The following is a 22993-nucleotide window of genomic DNA, read 5'->3' as shown; positions in this document are numbered from 1 at the left end:
TAATCATTCAAATAAATAGAAAATTTGTAACTTTGATTCTCTCTAAAATTAATAATATAATATAATATAATATTTTTAAAATAAAATTTTTAACTCCATCCTTGAAAATGATATTATAGGGAAATACAACTCCATGCATCAACCATTAAAAAAAAAACCAATAGTGCGTGTGAATAGAATATCAATAAACATAAAAGGAAATTAAAACAGATAGTTGTTTCTCAAGCAAAGCATGGCAACATGCAACAACGTGAGGGGTGAAAAAGGCAAATATGTCAAAGATTCCAATACCATGCATTTTGTTCACACCACCTTTTTTCCTCGATCCAAAAGATCCCTCTCTTAATCCGTTTCACACTCCAAATTTTCACCATTTGCTTTAATTTCACCCTTACGTGTTAAAGCTGATCAATACTTCAAACCTTAAAGGTGATCTCTTCTTACTTCTTAGTTAGCCTCCTACAGGGTCCCTTTATTTCACAGCGGGGTAATCTTAATTTGGTCAACCAACCAAGCTATTAAGTTTCCACGTAAGGCCGTAGCTGAAGATCCTGTCGTTCCAGGAAGGAACCTTAGCCACTGCTCTTCTTCCTCTCTATAAAAACTGCGCCCCCTTCCCTGTCCAAAATCTCTATTAGAAGGCAGTGGTAATAAAGAGATGGGGAACTGTATTAGACGCGAAAAGTCAACTTGGGCTGATGACGAGACCAGCTGGTCATTGCAGTCATCTCAGATGGGTGGAGATTATGGTGATGATGAGATTAACATTATGGAGAAGGAGACGAGGCAACTTTTTGGTGGGAAGACAGATGCAATTAATACCAGAGAGGTGAAGATAACAATTTCAAAGAAGGAGCTGGAGCAGTTGGTGCACAAGGTGGAGATGCAGGGCTTGACTCTTGAACAGCTACTCTTAGCCAGGATGGTGAAGGGTGGAGGAGGAGGAGATATGTTTGAGTTTGAGCAACCTCGCTCATGGAAGCCAGTGCTACAAAGTATTCCGGAGGTGAACTAGGTTATGATGAGTCATAGATGGTGGTGCCTCAATTCCTACATCATTTGGCACCGTTTTCTATTGTTGATGTGTACATCTCTCTCTCTTGAATTCTGATCCTGTAATTAATATTCAAACCTTTTGGTTTTAGACTTTTTTTCAAAATTAAATATAGAATAAAGAAATTATGAAGAAAAAAATGAAAAATATAATTAAAGTTGTAGGCTAAGTTAAAGCCTTTGTATATAGTATTTTCGACATTATTTACCTAAATTCAACCTATCTCAAAGTAATATTTTTACACATATTAGTCTATATTTATAAATGGCAATTTGAAGAAATTTAATTTTATTATTTTTTAAATTTTAAATTAATTTAATTTTTAAACGTATAACATTTTTATTAACTATTTTTCTTGTACAACAGATATTGATCTCCTAATTCTAAGATTTGGACTTATGCATTAAAAAAAAATTAATCCACTGGGCTCACGTTCAGAATATTAGGTCTGAATTAAGGATACATATGATATTAATTTGGTCTGGGGATAAGCCTAATTTCAGTTGCCACCCGTTCCTCAATTTCCAGGCCCGACACCATTTTGTTAAAAAGGAGTAATTCGAAATTTAGACCTCATCCTTTATAACTTTTATCAGTTTAGCACTTACTCATTCGAATTTTCTGGATTTAATCCACCCTAAACCTAGATGATGATATGGTAGCCTTGGCATTATTTTACCTTATATGTAACGTTAATAAGTAATTTTCAAATGGGAAAAATACTCAAATCCACTTGGAGGTTTGATAAAATGAAAACTGTGTTAATTAGTTCAATCACTTGAAATACAAAGCTGAATTAAATAACATCTATTAATAGCTCCTAATACAAAGGAGATATAATTTAAAATGGAGTAACAATCGTCACGAACAAAAATAGTTAAGTAAACAATGATATTTGACTTGGTCTAACAACACAATTTGTTGTGGCAACAATATCATAACTCTGTGATTGAAGACATGTGCCAATACCCCCTCTCAAGTTGAGCAGCGTGAAACAACACCCAACTTGGATAAATTTCAGTCAAATGCTAGTTTGGCCAAAGATTTTGATGATAGTGTTGGTTAGCTTATCTATTGCAAGAACATGGAACCACGCAAAGCTGGTTGTTTTGCACGTGATGGCGAACATAGTGAAAGTGAAAAACCACGTGTGTCATTCGAGTATGAAAAACTATATTCTCACTAAGATATAGAACACCAACAATGTCGCAATAGACATTGGGCGATAGTGGTAATAAGACACCTAGTTCGTGCAATAGGTGTTTAACCCAAGTCAACCATTGTCGTTTTCTTTTTTTTTGAAGTCCAGCTGATAGGACTTATACCAAAGAAAAGTATATGGCCAGAGGTTGGGGGGGCGGCGGCGGGGAACTCATTTCAGAACCTTCCAAGAACCCAACAATAGCGAGTGACATAAGTAGGAGGAGAGTTATCACGTAACTATAGTTCTTTTTTGTTGCTCATAGGTGTGCTAGCAAGGCCGTAGTCATACTTGTTGGCATGGTACGGAAGCTCATTAATGTAATTTTCTTGAGACAAAATCAAGCACCAAGACATTTAAGTTCAATATCTAAAAAGTAATGTAGCTACTAAGATCTTTAATTGAAAAATTAAAATCACCTGATTAACCATAGATTCAATGTGGTCAGTGATGATTATGTCATCCACCTACACAACATCAAGGATTTGAATGTTGCAGTTAAAAATGTTAAGAGGGGTAAATTGAGATTTTAAATTTTTTTTCTAAAAGTTGAGAGAGAGTAGAAATGCTTCACAATAATTAATGTATTCCGGTTTGACACTAATTGCTTATTTATACTACTATAGTCTCACTTTCAAGATTTTTTTAAATTTATTAACTTGAATTGATATCTTTCAAGGACAAATTATAATCTTTTTTTTGTTAAGGCTAAGATAAAACATTTCTTTTGCTACTATTTTAGAGATATTTGCTTGCTAAGTTGCAATTAAATTAGTGTTATTTAAGTATAAATACTCTTTTAAATATATTTTCAATTTGTTGGGAAACATTTATTTTAATGTTTTTGATGTATTTGATGTATCATATTTTTTAATATTTGTTTTTATATAAAAGAATAATATAAAAAAATTAATACGGGTGAGCCAGGTCGAGGCAGGCTTGGTTTTAGCATTTTTATCTGGGTCGGGCTTGGACAAAATTTAAGCCCATTTTTTAGTTCAGGCCCGATCCGAATTGACCTAACTAGATCTGGCCTATGATGAGATTTACATTAAATTGCTTAAAAAATTATTTTTAAATATTTTAAAACAACTTAGGATCAACTCAAAGATATTCGATATAAAACACATTTAAAACGTATTTTTTTAAATATTTTTTAGTATTTTAAATACTTGAAGATGTTTAATAAAATTTTCAATAAACTTCCATAAAATAACTTTGGAATAAATATGTAAAATTTAGGTTAGATGTTTTTATATTAAAAACTTGAGAAATCAAAGCTAACAGTGAAAAAAATAAAACTATAGTACAAACACCATTCACTTTCGAAAAGTATAGCCCTGACACGTTTTAGAAGATGGCTTATGGACGGAAAGGAAATGGTGGGGAGGGGAGAGAGAAAAGGAATCATTTATGGGCTAGCCCATCACTGCAAAAAAGGATGGATTGTGAGTTTTGATTTCTCTAATTTAATTATTTAAATTTGATCTGCTATCCTTGTCAAAGTGTTCTGTTCATTTTCTAAATCGATGTAAATAAAAATGAGATGTTTTCTTACATCTTTTACAAATATTTGATCCACACTGCGGCCTTTACTCCTATTTTCCAATATATATACTCAGGTTCCATATTTATTACCCATATGAATATACTCACTTCTCTTAAATAAAATTTTTAAAAGATCATACCATCCTATACTGATATTCTATGTAAGAAGCGTAAAAATAAAATAAAAGTTGGAGGAAGGTAGATTGATCTTAATAGAGGTAGCTGGGGTGATTGAATGAATGCATTGGTCTCCAGCCTATGATGGGATAGTCATTATCATTGTTGTAGCGCTTTACCATTTCCCTCTATTCGGGTTCAAATATAGCTGGCCTTCCAACAAAGACAGTGACAACCATACAAATGCTGTGGGCTCAGAAAATTGAGGTTTTAGGGTTTTAATTGTAATTTGCCTTTTTAGGAAATGACAGTGACAACAATAATGATATTATAAAAGTTGAAGGATTACAATATTAATCCCATCAAAGAGTAACAATAATGAAGGATAACAATCGGTATAGCGGTGAATAGCGGTAAAAACGGCCCGCTATTCCCCTTTTTAAGCTTTCCTAACGTTAAAAAATGGAAAAAAAAAAAAAAAAGAAAAAAGAAAAGGAGAGAAGAAGATAGACAGAAGGCCGCTGTTAGAGAAAGAGAGAAGCAGTGCGAAGGCGAAGAGCAGATGAAGAAGATGGCAAAAGTCAAAAGAGATGAATTAAAAAAAAAAATGTTACACGTGATGAAAAAGTCGGGAGGAAAAAAAATAACATTTACAAAATTTAGATGATTTTATTTTTTATATCTTTATTTGTTTTATATTTCAACGCTAGTAGTGACATTTATATTTATAAAATATTATATAATATTTTTAAAAAATATTTAAATAATATATAAAAATTCAAAAGAATGCATGTTTTCAAGTGCATTTATTTCATATATATAAAGATATTAAATTAATTAAAATATTATAAAATATTTTAGGAATGATAAGACTTTTATGATTGTAAACATAATTTTTAAATTTGAAATTATAAAAATAAAAACTCATGATTGTGATAATTTCTGTTAGATCTGTATTCACGAAAAATATGATACAATCGAAAATGTGATTGCAAATTGAAACTTAGATAATTGGTGTTGGATGTAATATGGATTAAAGCCAATAGAAACTGCCGTATTAGGATTCCAACTTAACTAAAAGTTGACATAAATGCAACCCAAATTAGCATTCCTGTCTTTAATAGTGTCTTTATTTCTCCAAACCTACAAGAAAGAAAACAATCGTAAATTAGTATATAATGAAATTTGGGGTCATCCAATATATAATATATATTAAGACAAACAATGTGCCACGCACTAGATAACTCGGTTTCCGTCTTTTGGGGTAGGTTTTTTATATACGTGAGGTAGTGAATGAGAAAAACCGGGTTCAGATCACGATGGAATTTTTACTGAAATTGGATTTCACGCATGCCACATTACACGGGCATGAGTTAAATAAAAGATTATAAGATAAGCTAGAAGGATCAATCAATTCTGTTTTTAAACACTATGAAGTAAATTAAATTTTGACTCGAGATTTGAGATCAGACATGTTACTAACCCCGATATCTAATATTTAATGTTTATATCTGTACAGTTGGGACAGAAACTGGCCCTACGATTTAAAATAAACCAGATCAAGATTCTCGGTAAAAAAAGGGGAAAAAAAAAACTCTTTTTTTTTAAACCTTAACTAGGACAAGATTCCTTCAAATGTTATCACTTTGTTTGCTTCGTAGAGGCCATAGATCGACTGCAAATTTTTATAGTAGTTCTTACCAAATACCATACACTTCATACCGATTTGTATAAATAAATGGGGCTGTAAACGTGCATTGTCACGGGTCTTAATTCCTTGTTAAATGAGAAACAACGTATTGCTCATCTAAAAGTATATTAAAAGTAGGTTAAAGCTGCTAAAAAAATTTATTGAATTATTTCAAATTTAAAGTTCCATCGAAGTATGAAGTAAAGGTTGGGGATAGTTGGGTATAAGTTAAATATCAATAGTTTATTGTCAATTTAGTCTTAACTCGATTGATATCTGTATTTTGTCAGTACATAAAGACATGAATTCGAGTGCGCTGAAATACATTACCTTCCTATTTAAGGATTGAGAAGGAATTATGGATAGTTTTAGATATACTCTTTATTTATATAAATATAAGATATATGCATATTTCCATGAGAGATTAAGATACATATTTTAATGAAAATACTAGTTCATAATGTTGTGTTGTTTCGGACAATAAATTTATTTAAGGTGATGCTTTTTGATGCAAAATTATGTTTCATCTAAACATTATCACCTACCATTATAGTAAACTCCCAAGACATTCAATCAATTTTGTAGTTTTGTTATTTATGTTACTTGCTGATTGGTTTGAAAAGAAATGTTTAATCGAGAATGGAATTCTCCTTTTCTCAATAATTATGAACACCTATGTAAAAATGATTTAATATCTTACTGGTTTTTCCTTGATTGACTTTTATAATTGTTTACTTTTAAATCACAATTGCAAGATATAATTACGATAAATATAATCAAATAACGACAATAAAAAATATGCATTATCATAAAGGAAACTTACACATAAATTTTGGGATAATTTTTGTTGTTCCTTTGGCACAATTATTAAAATCCTTTACGTAACAATAGATTAATATAAAATTAAAGAAAAAAGTTAAAAGCGACATATTGTATAGTAATTTAATAAAGTTTTTCGGCGGTATATGTGTGGTAAAGTGAGTGGTAGAAGAAAATGGCATTCGCCTTTGGAATATTCAAACGCTGCATTATTCATTCATTCAGAAACAATCCCAAGAAATGATAGCCGCCAACCATTACTGACAATGGCAACTGGCACTATACTTCACTTCAATGCAATACAACCCTATACGTATATCAACAGAAATAATCCCTAATTCCTTACAATCTACTTTAAGGCCGATTAATAATTTCTCTAATTACTATCAACCATAGCCTAGAACTGCTAGGGAAAAAAAACACACACCATGGGTTCCCAACAGGAGCTGAATCACCCAATATTGAATAACTCCATGGATGATGATCATCAGCACCTGCTACCCTCGGACGGCTCATCAGGAGCTAGTCATGGCCATGAGGTGGACTCTAGACTCGAGAAAGTTTTGTCGGACACCGAACTGCCTTTCTTCAAGCGTCTCCGATTGGCCACGTTGATTGAAATGAAGCTCCTTTTCCGTCTGGCAGCACCGGCGGTGTTTGTTTATATGATCAACAATGCTATGTCCTTATCCACTCGTGTTTTCTGTGGTCATCTAGGCAATCTTGAGCTCGCCGCTGCCTCTCTTGGCAACAGCGGCATCCAACTCCTTGCTTATGGTCTCATGGTGATAAAATTTAACCTACTTTATTCTCTTTTTTTCTGTTTTTTTTTTTAATATTTGAAATATTCATCCTCGATCACTTCATGTAACTAACGTTTTGCAGCTAGGGATGGGGAGTGCTGTAGAGACTCTATGCGGGCAAGCTTATGGGGCGCTTAGATACGACATGTTAGGGATTTATCTTCAGAGATCAATCATTGTCCTTACACTAACAGGGATCCCGCTGATGTTGGCCTATATCTTTTCCAAGCCAATCTTGATGTTACTAGGCGAGCCGGCGGAGGTTGCATCAGCGGCTGCTATTTTTGTTTACGGTTTGATCCCACAAATCTTTGCTTACGCTGCCAATTTCCCCATACAAAAGTTCCTCCAATCTCAAAGCATTGTGATTCCCAGTGCATACATATCAGCTGCGACACTTGTGCTGCACCTCCTGCTAAGTTGGGTCGCAGTTTACAAGATAGGGTTGGGTTTGATAGGTGCATCTCTGGTGCTCAGCTTGTCGTGGTGGATCATAGTGGGGGCCCAAATGGTGTATATCTTGATAAGTGACAAGTGTAAGCTTACATGGTCTGGGCTGAGTTCGCAGGCCTTTTCTGGGCTATGGGATTTCTTGAAGTTATCGGCTGCTTCGGCCGTCATGCTGTGCTTGGAGACTTGGTACTTTCAGATACTGGTCTTGATCGCTGGTTTGCTGGAGAATCCTGAGCTTGCACTCGACTCTCTTTCTATCTGGTAAGATACTTGGCAACTAAATTCTTCCATATTATTTAAGTTATCATCCTATATATTATAATCCATAAAGCAGACATTAGAGCTAGTGATCCTGGTTAGTTTGTCTTTTAATTCAACTTGTTAATCAAGTTTCTAAAAGCAAAAGGTGAAAAGGGGGAATAGTAAAACCTTATTACGTTCTTCCAAAAAATGCATATTATATGAGATTTATGACAAAGTCTGTATGTGGGAGGAAACGATGCGCTCCACTTTTTATTGCCAAAGGATATATTTTGAATTGAATTTATAGTTTAATTTGACTATTCCCTTATAACGAATATTTTTGTCGGTCACTAATTAAATTGGCGGATTTATGCTTTATCATTCATAATATATATTTTTATTCAATTATTATCCAAAATTTTAAAAGATAAATTCATTTTCTTTTATTATTCATTTCTATTAACTGTACCGTCAACCTGAAATATTAACGACCAAGAATTTGATGGTTTTTACTTGGGTGCAGCATGTCTATATCTGGATTGATGTTCATGATTTCTGTCGGGTTCAATGCAGCTGCAAGGTTCGTCGCTTTTAATTCATTATTATTTAATTTAACAAACAGAAGCACTCAAAATTATATTTCTACAATCCCAAAAATGTCAATTAAAATTACCGTAAAGACTACTTCCCCTTTAATTCCGGTCAAAAAATTTAAGCTAAAATCTTGCAAGTGTTTATGTTTCCATTAGAACAGTGTTAGGGTCAGCAACGAGCTCGGATCGGAACATCCCAAGTCGGCGGCATTCACGGTTGCTGTCGTGACTTTGGTCTCCCTCATAATTGCTGTAGTGGAAGCTGTCATTGTATTAGCTCTGCGAGATGTTATAAGCTATGCATTTACGGAAGGTGAGACGGTGGCAAAAGCAGTCTCGGACCTATGCCCATTCTTGGCTGTCACTCTTATCCTTAATGGGATTCAACCTGTCTTGTCTGGTAAGAAAAATTTTCAGCCACCAGCTGTGTGAGGTTCCCATGTTTGGAAGTGAAACGAAATATATGATGGATGGATGGATGGATGCAGGGGTGGCTGTTGGATGTGGATGGCAAGCATTTGTAGCCTATGTAAACGTGGGATGCTATTACGTAGTTGGGATTCCCTTGGGCTGTGTTCTCGGATTCAAGTACGACCTCGGTGCAAAGGTAAAGTCTGCCTTGAATTAAGTCATTCGGTTCCTTGGTAAATAAACCATGTTTTCCCATCTTTGAACAGGGAATATGGTCCGGGATGATAGGAGGAACAATGATGCAAACCCTCATTTTATTGTGGGTGACATTTACAACAGATTGGAACAAAGAGGTAAGTCCGTCCCGTCGAAACACACTTGGTCGTCTTAATTTGTCTAAAAATCATGTGCTCTGATGTGGTCGGAACTGATGAACGGATTACTGAAATTTCAGGTGGAGATAGCAAGGAGGCGGTTGGACAGATGGGAAGACAAGAAGCAGCCACTTTTTAAGAACTGATTGTTGAAAACAGAATTAAGCTTTTGCCAGCAAATGCAATAAATAAATTGGTTTAGCCACCACCTGTAATACGTCATATCACCAAATTAAAGCTAAAGATGATAAGCAGTAAGCACTGAGAAATCCGTATAACCCGATATATGCTGCTATACACCTACCAAGACATTTTGGTCCTACTACCCTCAAATGTGTTCCCGGTTCTCTTCTTCCAGCTAAATGGAATTTTCATGCGAATTGCTTAACAAAACAATCTAAGTAATGAGTAAATTTATGATGGAATTTATTTTTTGTATTTTAATTTGATTTTTTTTATTATTAATGTTATTCTTTTTGTCTAGTAGAGCTTTTTTTAAAGTCAAAACCATGAAATTTTTTAAAAAAATTATAATGGGAAACATCGGATTTCAACTTTTAGGGTTTTTTTTTAAAAAAATCTTAGTTGATTTGGGATATTAATGATTTTAACAAAGACATATAATATATAAAAGTAAAAAATTTGTAAATACTTAAATTAAATATAATACAAAGACGAAAATTTTGAGTTCAACCTATTAGAAACCAAGTCATCAAGCACAGGGATTGAACCAACCTATTCCTTTAACGAAGCTTTCTGTTATTGCTTTTGGCCCATAAAACTAGCATAAACTCATGGATCTTGGGCTTATGTTTTCGTATATAAACTATAATTCAAAGTGAAAAGATTTTAGAAATTTTTTGTTCCAAAATATTTTTAAATTATTAGAATTTAAATTCATTTACTTAAGTTGTAAACGACTAAATTGATAGATTCTGATAATTAAAATTTTAAGAAATTTTGTTGAACAATTGTACTCAATCGGCTCTAGTGCCTAACGTTCATGTGCTCCTTTGTTCTATGATGATCAAAATGAAAATTGGGATTGGTTCTACACAAATCTCTCGAATCTCTCATAATTTGCTCGGGATTTCGATTGTGTGAGGAGGTGAACAAAGCTAGGATGGAGCTGCATGGCCAAGTTCGTTGCAGAGAGTGGCAACAAATACGACGGGAGAAACCGTCTCTAGGCTGCAATTGAGTTAATACACATGATGCTAGGAGCAGTAATACTGGTCTTGCGACTGTAGGGGAGTCATTAGAGACCATAATGGTGCTTGAGTGAGGGGTTTGCACGTAACCTTGGTATTTGTCCGGTCATTGAAGTCCAACTGTGGGGGGCGTATGATGGGTTAAAGCGGGCTTGGGATGTGGAAGTCAGTGCATCAAGCAATTAGTAATCTAATGAACATGCACTAGGAGATCAAAATCATGCACGTTTTCAAGGAATGGTACGATGCAACTACGAATCTTGCGCCATGCAAATATCCTCGCAAAAGTTTATGCGCCCACCACTATTTTTTTTTTGACATGTGGATTAATGAATATTGAGTAAATTAATAGAACTTTATTGTTTCTCTTGTTTCCTTTTCAATTTAGTCCTCCTCCTTCTTCACTTCATGTTGTATTTAGAAAATCTATGGTTAAAAAAGTATAAACACTAATAATTCTATTAAAAAGTATAAGTGTAACACCCCTAACCCGTATCCGTCATCGAATTACGGTTAAGAGGCATTACTAATCAAAACAGAACTTAGAACAGACATTCAGTATAGTTCAATAATTTTAACGGTTACATATAAATTGCTAGGTCTAATATTAAACATGTAAAATTTTAAACTTCTCTTTGAAATTACAATCCAGTTAAAGCATAATATAAGTAATTTTCAGATGACTATTAATTTCATATACAATATATCAAAGTACGACTTTCCAAAACATTTATCTAGCTTTGTACATGCCATAGTTAAAATTTAAGCAGGTTTAATACCGAGACAAGAGATAGAGTGATGATCTTCTTGACGATCCCCGAGCTTGAAGCTTGATCTTTAAGTATATAAACAGAAAGACATAAACAAACAAAGTAAGCTTTTATAGCTTAGTAAGTCTATTGCATAATGAAATATATATATATAGAAATAATATAACTTTTAATTTAATTTCTTGAGATTGCAATTAACACATATAATTAATATTTATACATTTATTGTACTCAGATCATTTTATTTATAGTCAAATATATGTACTGTCGAAATGCGTTCAATTGAATATATATATATATATTTATACCAAACAACATTACAACCAAATGAATATAACCGAGCATATATGTATGTTATACACATATCATATCCAACTGTATGTATACTCATAATAAACTTATAACCAAATACAAATCTAATACATGTGACCAAATGCATTCATCTTCATCAAATAATTATAAATAGAGGTGTATACATTTCAAATGCATATGTAGATACTTATCAAATACATATACCGAATATTTATAAGTATACATTTATAGACTGCATAAATCGAAAGCATGTATGTATATTTTTACAAATGCATAGACCGAATATGTACATATTCATTAAACACACTTAGCCGAAGGTATATATGCTCATCAATTAAAGATAACCAAAATCATATAACTGTACACTTAATCACATTTTTTAAACAGATTCACTGACACTTAGCCTGCTATACTTAAAGCCTGATTCAGTACACCGGCACTTAGCCTGCTAGACATATAGTCTGAAATGTTTCACCGGCATTAAGCATGCTAGACGTAAAGTCTGATATTGTTTCACCGGCATTAAGCCTGCTAGACGTAAAGTCTGATATTATTTCACCGGCATTAAGCCTGCTAGACGTAAAGTCTGATATTGTTTCACCGGCATTAAGCCTGCTAGACGTAAAGTCTGAAATGTTTCACTGGCAATAAACCTGATAGGCACAGAGCCTAAAATCTCAATTCACAGAAGTTATATCTCATATTTGTATATATTATCCACATAAAAATTCAACTCAATAATTTATAAACTATATCTTTAATCCACATAGGTATATAAAGTTCAGACATCAAATTCAGCTCAATAACTTAATTATACATCCGAACATATATATATATATATATATAACTTAATACATTAAAGCCTACTACCTAATATCATGCATTCGAACACCTTATGATATTCCAAACTAATAATTTCATATCTTCAATTCCATTCAAGAATTTTTACATGAATATACATACATAATCGAACTTCCCTTATACATATATAAATTTCATACTTAAACTCATTACTGAACATATATAGATATATATATATATGCATATTTGCATAATTGAACCTCATATAAACTTATATAAATGGCATACTGAATTCAATACAAGGACATATACATGTATATTTGCATATTATAGATCCAATACAAAGTTTTATACCAATATAAACCTATGTTTATTTCGAATCTTAAGTACACACACATATATATATACCTTTTATTAAACCAATACTTTATACTTGTATATACATGTATAAATTCAAAAGTTGTACATATAAAAATATAAAACTTTTACACTCCAACTAAATTTGATAACATTTATAATTGTATATCCTTATATACCTTCATACTTTAACTAAATTCAAATGACCATATAAGTATATACCTATGATTCGAACATGTAACAATAATGCATATAATTCACTCATACTTTTAATTATTTCAACCAACATATTTTAAATTATAATTCATCAAAATACAGCACATATACATACCTATATACTGATTTTTATGACATTAAATAGCTAACAGACTTACCTCGGACAGTGTAAAATCAAAACCGGACGATTAGTCTACGACTTTAACTTTTCCTCGATCTAACTCCGATTTCTTTGGTTCTTGATCTAAATATATTAAAAATGAGATAAATTAAATATTATTACATTCAATTTAGTCCAAAAACACATAAATGGGAAAATTACCATTTTACTCCTAATATTTACATTTTTTGTAATTTAGTCCCTATTATATAAAACACAAAATACACAAAATTTGCCCATACTATACAAGGGTTGAATGTCCCTAGTGCTCATACAAGTCCACAAATTTCCTTTATTTCACATTTTAGTCCCTCAAAATTTTAATTTCACAATTTAGCCCTAATTATTCAATTTCACCAAAAATTCAAAGACAAAACACGTTAATCTTTCACATATCTTTCATATTTCATCATCAACTATCACAAAGCTCAAGCATTCATCAATGGCATATCACAAAATCAACACCAAATTCTAAATTTAAAGCATGGGTCTTGTAGTACACAAAGCAACGATCTAAAAAACGTAAAAATTTTCAAAAACCGAACAAAAACGAACCTTTAATTAAGCAAGGATATGGCCGAACTTTAGAAAGCCATAGTTGAGCTTCTTTTTGCTTAACATTCGGCTTGGAGAAGATGATAAAATCATCATTTCTTAAGTTATTTTAACTAATATATATTTTAATTACTTAATGACTACTTTAACCTTAGTTTAATTAATTATAAAACATATAACTTAAGGGTAATTTCTCACTAACTATTAAATGGCCTAATTTCCATTTATAACCCTTATTTTTAAAAGACAACAACAATTGGGTGCTTTTAAATTTAACCCTTAAATTTTTATTTTACGCGATTAAGCCCTTTTTATCACGATCAAATTTTTATACAAAATTTTTACACATAGTAATTCACATACTGCAAATATCAAAAATAATTTTAAAATATTTTTTTGACTTGGATTTGTGGTCCCGAAACCACTTTGTCTGATTAGGGTCAAGATCGGGTTGTTACAATAAGGAAGAATGAAGTTTTTCTCCAAAAAATCTCATCTTTATTTGTATGTCATTAACCCTAAACAATTGAAGTTAAAAGTTGATTTCTATTATTACATTTGAGTTAGATATCCCACCAGGAAACCGTTAGCAGTCAAACTTGTTATAATTTAACAAACTGAAGCTGTTTTAGGCTTGAAATTCAACTATAATCTCATGCTGTAAAAAACTCAAGCTATATTTACAGGCAGAAGTAGCAGAAAGCCAGTAATTCCCAATAATAATACACCAAAACCGATCTCTCAAAGTGTCACCGAGGAGTGAATTGAAAAGGGAACAAGAGAAATAGTAAAGATCCATTAATTTACTCAATATTCACTAATCCACATGTCAAAAAATTAGTGGTGGGGCACATAAAGGGGCATACAATAGGGGTAGAGCAACTTTGGATAATAAAAGCAAATCATTTGCCTTTATTTTATTGCTAGTTGGATATCTTTATAATTTTAAATAACAGAGACTTATAAAATGTGATTTTTTGTGAAACTTGCTTGTAAGTTTAAAAAGTCGAACTCCTTGCTTGATTAATAGGAGATCCTAGTCTCATACAAAACTTGATAAACCCCAAAAGTTGGACTACTTTTATTGACGGACTTACCTTATAATCTGCTATATATAGATTTACGTTATTACGCGCTTAAATGTTCGACAGGATATTTTATTATTAAAATATTAGCTTGATACAAATTATAATTTATTTTAATGTAATATACTATTTTTTATTAAAATTTTAGGTAACAATTTTTAAAGTAATTTTTTATTATTATGTTATTAATTATTAAAATAATTAAATATATTTCACATAAAAGATAAAGTAAATATAATTTGATAAATTTTAAAATGATAAAAATTTAATGTAATTTTTCTTAAAAATGCCATCAACTTATTAATTTCATTTTCTTAATTCCATAAATATGATAAAAGTGCTAAAAAGCAACATATATATCAAATTATTTTTAAATAGAATAAAAGCAAGTTCCTCATTAACTTAAAAGATTTACACTTTGAATCATTAATAATAATAAAACTATTATTATTATGGATATTAAAAGTATATAAATAACAGAGGCAAAATCAAGAGCCCTGGCAGTTCCCCATCTTTCTAAATTTTGTAAAATTTCTTTTAGCTTTTTGAAATTTTATATTTTTTATTTTAATATTATGATTAGTATTTAGAAAAAGGAAAAATTTGTGTTTGGCCCCAAAGTTTTTTAATTTTTTAAATTTGATTTCTTTATAGCATTTATAATTTTAATGATAAATTTAGTGATATTTTTAGTTTAATTTGGTAAACTAATACGAAATAGTATCTAAATATTAATTTGGTAAAGATGAAATTTAATAATTGTAATATCTAAGTATAAGTAGTGTCTAAATATTAATTAGGTAAAAATAAACTTAAATAATTTATTTTGTTTTTCTTTAATTTTGATGATTAAAATATCCAAATTTAAAAATACTTATAGAAAGTTGCTCCAACTCTTTAAATATATATATATTTTATATAAATATCCGGCCCTTTTATCAACAATTCGACTTGATAGTCCTCTATATCATTGAATAAAAAATTTATTATTAATATCTCTATTATCATGGTTATTGAGAATTGTAACATCCACGTTTTAACTCGGGGTTAGGTACGTTGATGGATCGAGTTAAGAATTAGTATAATTTTTTTAAATATAATAAATAGGAATTTTGAGTATTAAATCGGAAGGATATAGATCCAATAAACAAAAATAAAAAAATACTCTTTAGATAGGAAATTTTAAAATAGATACATTGATTTAGTTGAAAGAATAAAGAAATTGTTGTGGCCAAAGTAGGAAAAATATTAAGTTAGGAGACATATAATAGTAGAGGAAAGGGATGAAGGATTAAAAAGAAATTTAACCAAAGTGTTGTATGAGTCATACTAGGAAATATGAAAGATGAGGAAGGACAAAGTGGTAATTAGCCAAGTGGATATTTATTATGTGTAATGATATGGGTAAAAATAAAAAGATGGATGGCTTAAGGACTTGGTAGCAATTTGACCATTTTAATTAAAAATGTGAGATATTTTAGTGGAATGATGTAGAAAAGTGGAGAAAAGATTAAAATATATAATCTTTTCTCAACACAAACCGTCACTACTTAGTCATCTCTAGGGGTGTGCATAATTCGGGTAAAACCGAAAAAATTCGGTTAACCGACCGAATTCGGTTAATCGGTCGGTTAACCGAATTTTTTCGCGGTTAACCGAATTTTTTCGGTCGGGGGTCGGTTAATTTTTTTATGATTTTTCGGTTAACGGTTAATTCGGTTCGAAACCGGTTGGTTAACTGAAAATTTTCGGTTAACCGAAAAAATAATAAATAAAATTATCCAACCCAGCCCAAACTCAATTACCCAACCTAATTACCCAACCCAATAAAACTAAAACTAAAGTTTACCCAATTACCCAATCCAATAAAACTAAAACTAAAAGACAACCCAATTTACTAAAGTCTAAAACCCAATTTACTTTAATAATTTATAAATTTTTTAAATTTTAAAAATAAAAAATAAAAAAAATTCAGGTAATTCGAGTATTTTTCGGTAATTCGGTTAATTCGGTTAATTCGGTTAATTCGGTTAATTCAATTAATTCGGGTAATTCGGGTAATTTTTAACCAAAAATAAAAAATACATAATTTTCGGTTAATTCGGTTAACCGACCTTATTAACCGAAAAAATTTCGGTTCGGTTAATTTTTTTTAAAACAAATTGGTTCGGTTAATGGTTAAAATTTTTGGAAGGTCGGTTAATTCGGTTATAGTAATTTCGGGTCGGTTAACCGAATGAACACCCCTAGTCATCTCCCCCCAACTTCCATCCAACTTTTCTTTTAATTCCCTACATGTCCTACCTTCATAGTTGAACCATCCAAGCTTCAAACTTTCATTTTTCTTTGAAATTTCCTTAATAAAAATCTAAGGGCTAAGGTAAGAAATGATGAAGTTATCATATCATACATGTTTATTTTTATTAAATAGTATAGGAAAGTCACTTGATTGTTTTTTTCAACATATAAATGTTATATGTTTTATATGAAATTGAGAGAAAGAAAAGAAAGGACAGGACCTAATTGAAAAAAAAAGGGAAAGAGAAGGCAAAGGAGTGAAGGAAGGAGAAAATACATCATCTCAACCTTTTTGTTGTAAGTACTACAAGATTTTTAAATTATTTTTATTTAAATACTTATATTGTAGTATGAAATTACTTACGGTGGGTTTAGATGGGCGATTGGGTGTGGTGCGGTGTGTTTAGTTTACTTTTTGTCTCACGCTACAGTATCGCTACAGTGTCTAATCTCACCGCCACCGTTGTTTTTACACTAACCGCAGGTAAACACATCGTCCATCCAAACTCACCCTTAGAATAGAAATGTAAATTATATATTTAAATTTGTAATAAAAAAAAGAGATTACATTATGAAATTATGAAATTTGTAAAGAAAATTATAGGTGGAGAATATGAAATGCTATATTGTTAGAACACTAAGTAATGATGTTGTGGTAAAAGTATATGTGTGAAAAAGGTGTGATATTTGTGATTTGTGAAATGGGGACTAAATTGTAGATGATGGAGAAATGAGAATTTTTTTTCAAAATATTTATGTAAAGTATTTAAATATATGAAATTCAGCTTTAATGCTCAAGTAAACGAAATTTAGAACTACTAGGATATTAGTGGCATGCCATTAAGGGACCTTAGCGCGCTCTCTGATTATTAGCACATTAGTACTCTCCGTTTAGCACATTCGTACTCTTTGTATAGCACTTTAGTGCTCTCTGTTCAATAGTGCATAATAATGCACCTCTGTATTTGTTTCGTATATCCAATGTGTTCTATAAAGTCTACTTTGGGCTAGGAATATGAGTTGTGAACAAAAAGTGAATCATGAATGTGTTAAGGGTAAGTTAAATTTTTATTAAAGTAAGGCATAGCTGAAGAAACTTATATGTGTGTAAATGTAACAGCTCGATTTTGACCCTAATCGGACAAAATGGTTTCGGGACCATAAATTCGAGTCAGAAAAATATTTTAAAATTATTTTTAGTATTTACAGGATGCGAATTTTAGTGTGTGAAAATTCCGTATGAAAATTTGATCGTTTGAGTGCTCAATTTGATAAAAATGGCTTAATCGTGTAAAATGAAAACTTAGGGATCTAATTTAAAGCATCTATTTGTTGATGTCTTATTAATTAGGAGGCTTAAAAGTGCAATAAACCCACTATATAGATATTGGATGGTTATGGACAAGACTAACCTTAATGTTTAAATATATATTATTTAGTAAATAAGGTTAGTAAGGTAAATAGCTTATTATTACATTATATGTAATTAAAAATACATGAAATTTAAACTAGTTATCATTTCTTCCATGGCCGAATATTAACAAAAGAAAAGAAAGAAAAACCAAGCTAGGTTTCGGCACAAAACAAACTTTCGGTTTTTGATAATTTTTACGTTTTTGATATCATTGCTTTGTGTACTACAAGACCCATGCTTTAATTTTTGAATTTGATGTTGATTTTGTGATATGCCATTGATGAATGCTTGAGCTTTGTAATAGTTGATGATGAAATATGGAAGATATGTGGAAGATTAACATGTTTTGTCTTTGAATTTTTGGTGAAATTGAGTAATTAGGGCTAAATTGTGAAATTAAATTTTTAGGGACTAAAATGTGAAATAAATGAAATGTGTGGACTTGTATGAACATTAGGGATATTCGGCCCTTGTATAATGTGGGGAAATTTTGTGTATTTTGTGTTTTATGCAATAGGGATTAAATTGCAAAAAGTGTAAATGTCAGGGGAAAAATAGTAATTTGCCCATTTATGTGCTTTTGGACTAAATTGAATGTAATTATATTTAAACTAGCTCATTTTGAATATATTTAGATCAAGAACCGAAAAAATCAGAGTTGGATTGGGGAAAAGCTAAAGTTGTTGATTAATAGTCCGGTTTCGACTTTTCACTGTCCGAAGTAAGTCTATTAGCTATTAAATGTTATTAAATTAATATATATATACATGTATATGTCTTGTATTTTTGCATAACTATAAGTTAAAGTATATCTATTTAATATATTTAAAGTATGAATGATTTATATATATATATATATATATATATATATATATATATATTTCTAATGTTCGAACATATAAGTTTATACTTATATAAACTTTTGCAAACAGTTAAAGTATGAAAGGTATATAAGCATATGTATCTATAAATGTTCTTGATCATGATTGAAATATGAGAGTTTTATATTTATATACAAGATTCAAGTTCACGTATGTATATTCATGTATAAATTATTGATTTAATTAAAAGTTTAGATAACATAAATATATACGAAAGGGTTGAATGAATTTATAAATATATACATGGTAAACTTTTGGATTTGATTTATAATAAGTATGTTTTAAAATATATAATAAATTCGATTAAGCATGTAAATATACATGCGTATGTTTTTTGTATTGAATTTAGATATGTTATTATTTAAATGTGTGAGGTTTGATTATGCATTATACATGTATAAATTATTGTTATGAAATTAAGTATGAATTTACATAAGTACATGATAAAGTCGAATATGTATATATATATATACGTACAAGTATAATTTCTTGTATTGAAATTAGGTATAGAATTATATATTGATATATATGGTCGAATGTATATGTATATATATGTTTAAGATTTGCATTGAATCAAAAGTATGAAATTGTTAGCTTAGATTATTTTAATATGTTCAAATGTTCCAATATTTCTCACTCAACGACGGAACTTTGCTTATTTCTTTTTTTGAGGATCGACGAATCAAATGATATTTTTGTTCCAATTTTTGCCTCTTCTTCTCCCTATGAATCAAACTTTTCTTTGCCATAATGGTTCAGTTCCTATTATTATCAATGATACAAGTCGGATCCTAGATGTAGAAATAGAAGGGGGCATATACCCCCCTTCTCCATCGAAAGAGATGATATTATCGCAGATACAGCGCATAACATAAGGATGTTCATATATTTATACAATACAAATAACCAAATCATATACATATATACATGAAATTGTTGGATATATATATATGTATGCATTCGGCATATGTGAATTATAAGTATATATATATGTGCATTCGGCACATGTGGTTGATAAGTATAATTATTTGCTTTTGGCATATGTATTTGAATAATATATATATGCATTCAAGAAGTGCAAGTGATAAGTACACTAGTAATCAAAATATGAAATTAATGAGAATGTTAATAACTCGGTTATATGCATATAATGTATATACATATGTTTGTTTATATATATTAGTTAAATATAAATTCTTTTAGATATCAACAAAATGACTTAAGATATTAGTGTTTGAACAATAATTATATTGGATATTTGTGATCTTAACAATTTTACTTAAGGAATTATATGATTCTTTTATAAGTATTTTAGTTATGCTATAGACTTACTAAGCTATAAAAGCTTACTTTGTTTGTTTACGTCTCTCTGTTTTATAGACTTAAAGAGCAAGTTTCAGGCTCGGGGATCGTCAGCAAGATCATCACTCTATCTACAGTCTCGATATTAAATGTTTTAAATTTTTAACTTATGGCATGTATAGACTGGATAATATTTTGAAAGTCGTACTTGATGTACAGTATATGTAATTAATAGGCATACGAATATGGCTTATTTTCTTATAGTTTAACTGGATTCAAATCTTATGTTCTATTTAAAATGATCAAAGTAGAATTTATATATTATACTTATTTTAATATTAGACTTTGCTTATTATATTTAATAATAATTTTCTGAAAATTATTAAACTATATCGGATGCCCGTTTTGACACTAAATGTAATAGTCTTATACCGGGTCTTGGACCGGGTATAGGGGTGTTACAGGAATGATGAAGAGATGATCAAGAAATTAGAGCAGATTGAGGAGAGGAGTCTGAAGTTGGATCAATAAGAGGATTGATTTCGTTTTCTTGAGGTTTGGTGTATCCTTTCTTTCTTTTATTCTAACATTAACATTTTTTATCCATTGAGGGGTTGTCAAGTCGAGGTATTTATCCCATAAGTTGAAAGATTGTCTCGAGTCTTCGAGGAGTGCTTTGTTGAAGAAAGATTTAACATAGGTTGATTTTTATGTCAGAGATAATGTCTTTTATGGTTTTTTTTTTCTTTCATTTTTTTGAGGGTGATCTTTTGCTAAATCTTGAATTTTATAGTCGGTTTAATTGCTGTGATTATAGGTTCGTGGTTTGAGAATGTTATTGGCGATGGGTGTAGCCGGTGGACTGGCTTTTCATGGATTGGTGGACCGACTTCCTGCTTGGGGAGAGGCCGGGTGTTGTTGCTTGGTGATGTATAGGCAACTTTGTGAAACGGTGTCCTGGACTTGTGGGGATTTATGATGATTGCGAATTTATAAGGGAGTTTTCGTTCTGGTTTTGGCTTCTATTTTGTTCAATTTATTTTACATTCAGGCGAGTATGTGTATTTTGTATCTGCCTCACGTGTTTTGTCCCTTGTTTTCCTTTTTAACTCAATAAATATTACCAACTTTCTCTTACTCTTTAGACTCTCAAATACTGTTATTATGCGTTGCTAAACTTGAACCCTTGTTTTCTCCATTACAGAATCTCGTTTATCCATTGATGTAAGCATCAAGGTTCAGACCCACAAGCTCGACTCTATTTTTAACTCACTTTCGTCTTGCCACAAATTTCAACCCATATAGAACTCGGTTCATCGATCCCAAAAAGCACTTACCAGTCCAATCCATCACCAACATTACATAAACATCAACTAACCTCAGTCAAAATCACGGGAAGCCCGTAGCCGTAAGAATTGTGAAGCATGACTTTTGACATACGAAATTTGAGGGGCAACGTGGTCCCGAGGTTTTATTTAATAGGTGCGCAGTGCATGAACAACGATGAGTGCCAAAAGAGTTTGAGTAACTAATAATTTTTATTATTGCTAGTTTGACTGTATATTCATAGAATCATACACTACTCGATTTCAATGAGCTATTCAAGAACCCAAATAGACAAAAAACAATATATATACTTAAATGTTTAAATAGCATTAATTAGACCGGGGTGGTTGTCATTGGGTTGACCAGAAGCCAATTGGGCACCGGCATCGAGCGAATCAATAATTAAAGTAATTGATTGGGGACGTGGGAGAGTACAGTCAGGACAGTGCGGCATGATAAGGATAGAGGGGAAAATGTCTGGTTTGTAGCTAGATCCTTCAAGCACTCACTAAAGTACCAATCGTTTTCAAGCTTTTAATTCGGCTGTTTGGTTTATGGCCAACATTTCAGTAAATGAGTAAATTGCTGATTCTAATTCGAAGTTGAAACCCATGTGAGAAGCTGTTTCAAATCTCAGCTTGGGTCAATCATAAATCACGCTTGGATCTTACCATTTCTAAGCACCTAGCTGGAACCAGGACCACAATCTCATAATCCTCACTTTTTATTTTGGGGTTCATCTGAAAAAAGGAAAAATATCAATGGAACAAGGATTTGTCCTCTATTACAAAGAAAACTTGTAAAATAAAACTTTTTTTCATGATGTCTTTGTATTATCCTTATCCTCTTTGCAGATCCAATTTTGAGTTTATTTCATCAAGGAAAAAAAGGAAAGCAAGAATTTTCCAAATGATGATCTAATTCAATTCTCAACCAAACAAATTAACCCACTAGAAAGCTCTAATTTTGGCGACGAACAAAAATGAAGCAATGCCGAGA

The 22993-nt window shown here is 31.2% G+C and overlaps 2 protein-coding genes across 2 annotated transcripts; both read left to right on the top strand.

Moving 5' to 3' along the window:
- The first annotated feature begins 658 nt into the window (after positions 1-658).
- Positions 659-1015, top strand: LOC105767470 (uncharacterized). Its single transcript, XM_012587024.2, has one exon. It carries the CDS (start codon positions 659-661, stop codon positions 1013-1015), a length of 357 nt encoding a protein of 118 aa, XP_012442478.1.
- A 5612-nt stretch (positions 1016-6627) lies between these two features.
- Positions 6628-9750, top strand: LOC105770347 (protein DETOXIFICATION 40). Its single transcript, XM_012591511.2, has 7 exons — positions 6628-7214; positions 7315-7946; positions 8452-8508; positions 8683-8921; positions 9010-9128; positions 9199-9285; positions 9387-9750. The coding sequence occupies exons 1-7, from the start codon at positions 6858-6860 to the stop codon at positions 9450-9452; spliced, it is 1557 nt and encodes a 518-aa protein (XP_012446965.1). The 5' UTR covers positions 6628-6857; the 3' UTR covers positions 9453-9750.
- The last annotated feature ends 13243 nt before the right edge of the window (positions 9751-22993 follow it).

The sequence above is a fragment of the Gossypium raimondii genome, chromosome 5 (assembly GCF_025698545.1).
Source record: "Gossypium raimondii isolate GPD5lz chromosome 5, ASM2569854v1, whole genome shotgun sequence".
NCBI lineage: Eukaryota > Viridiplantae > Streptophyta > Magnoliopsida > Malvales > Malvaceae > Gossypium > Gossypium raimondii.
This window is presented reverse-complemented; position numbering and strand designations above follow the sequence as displayed.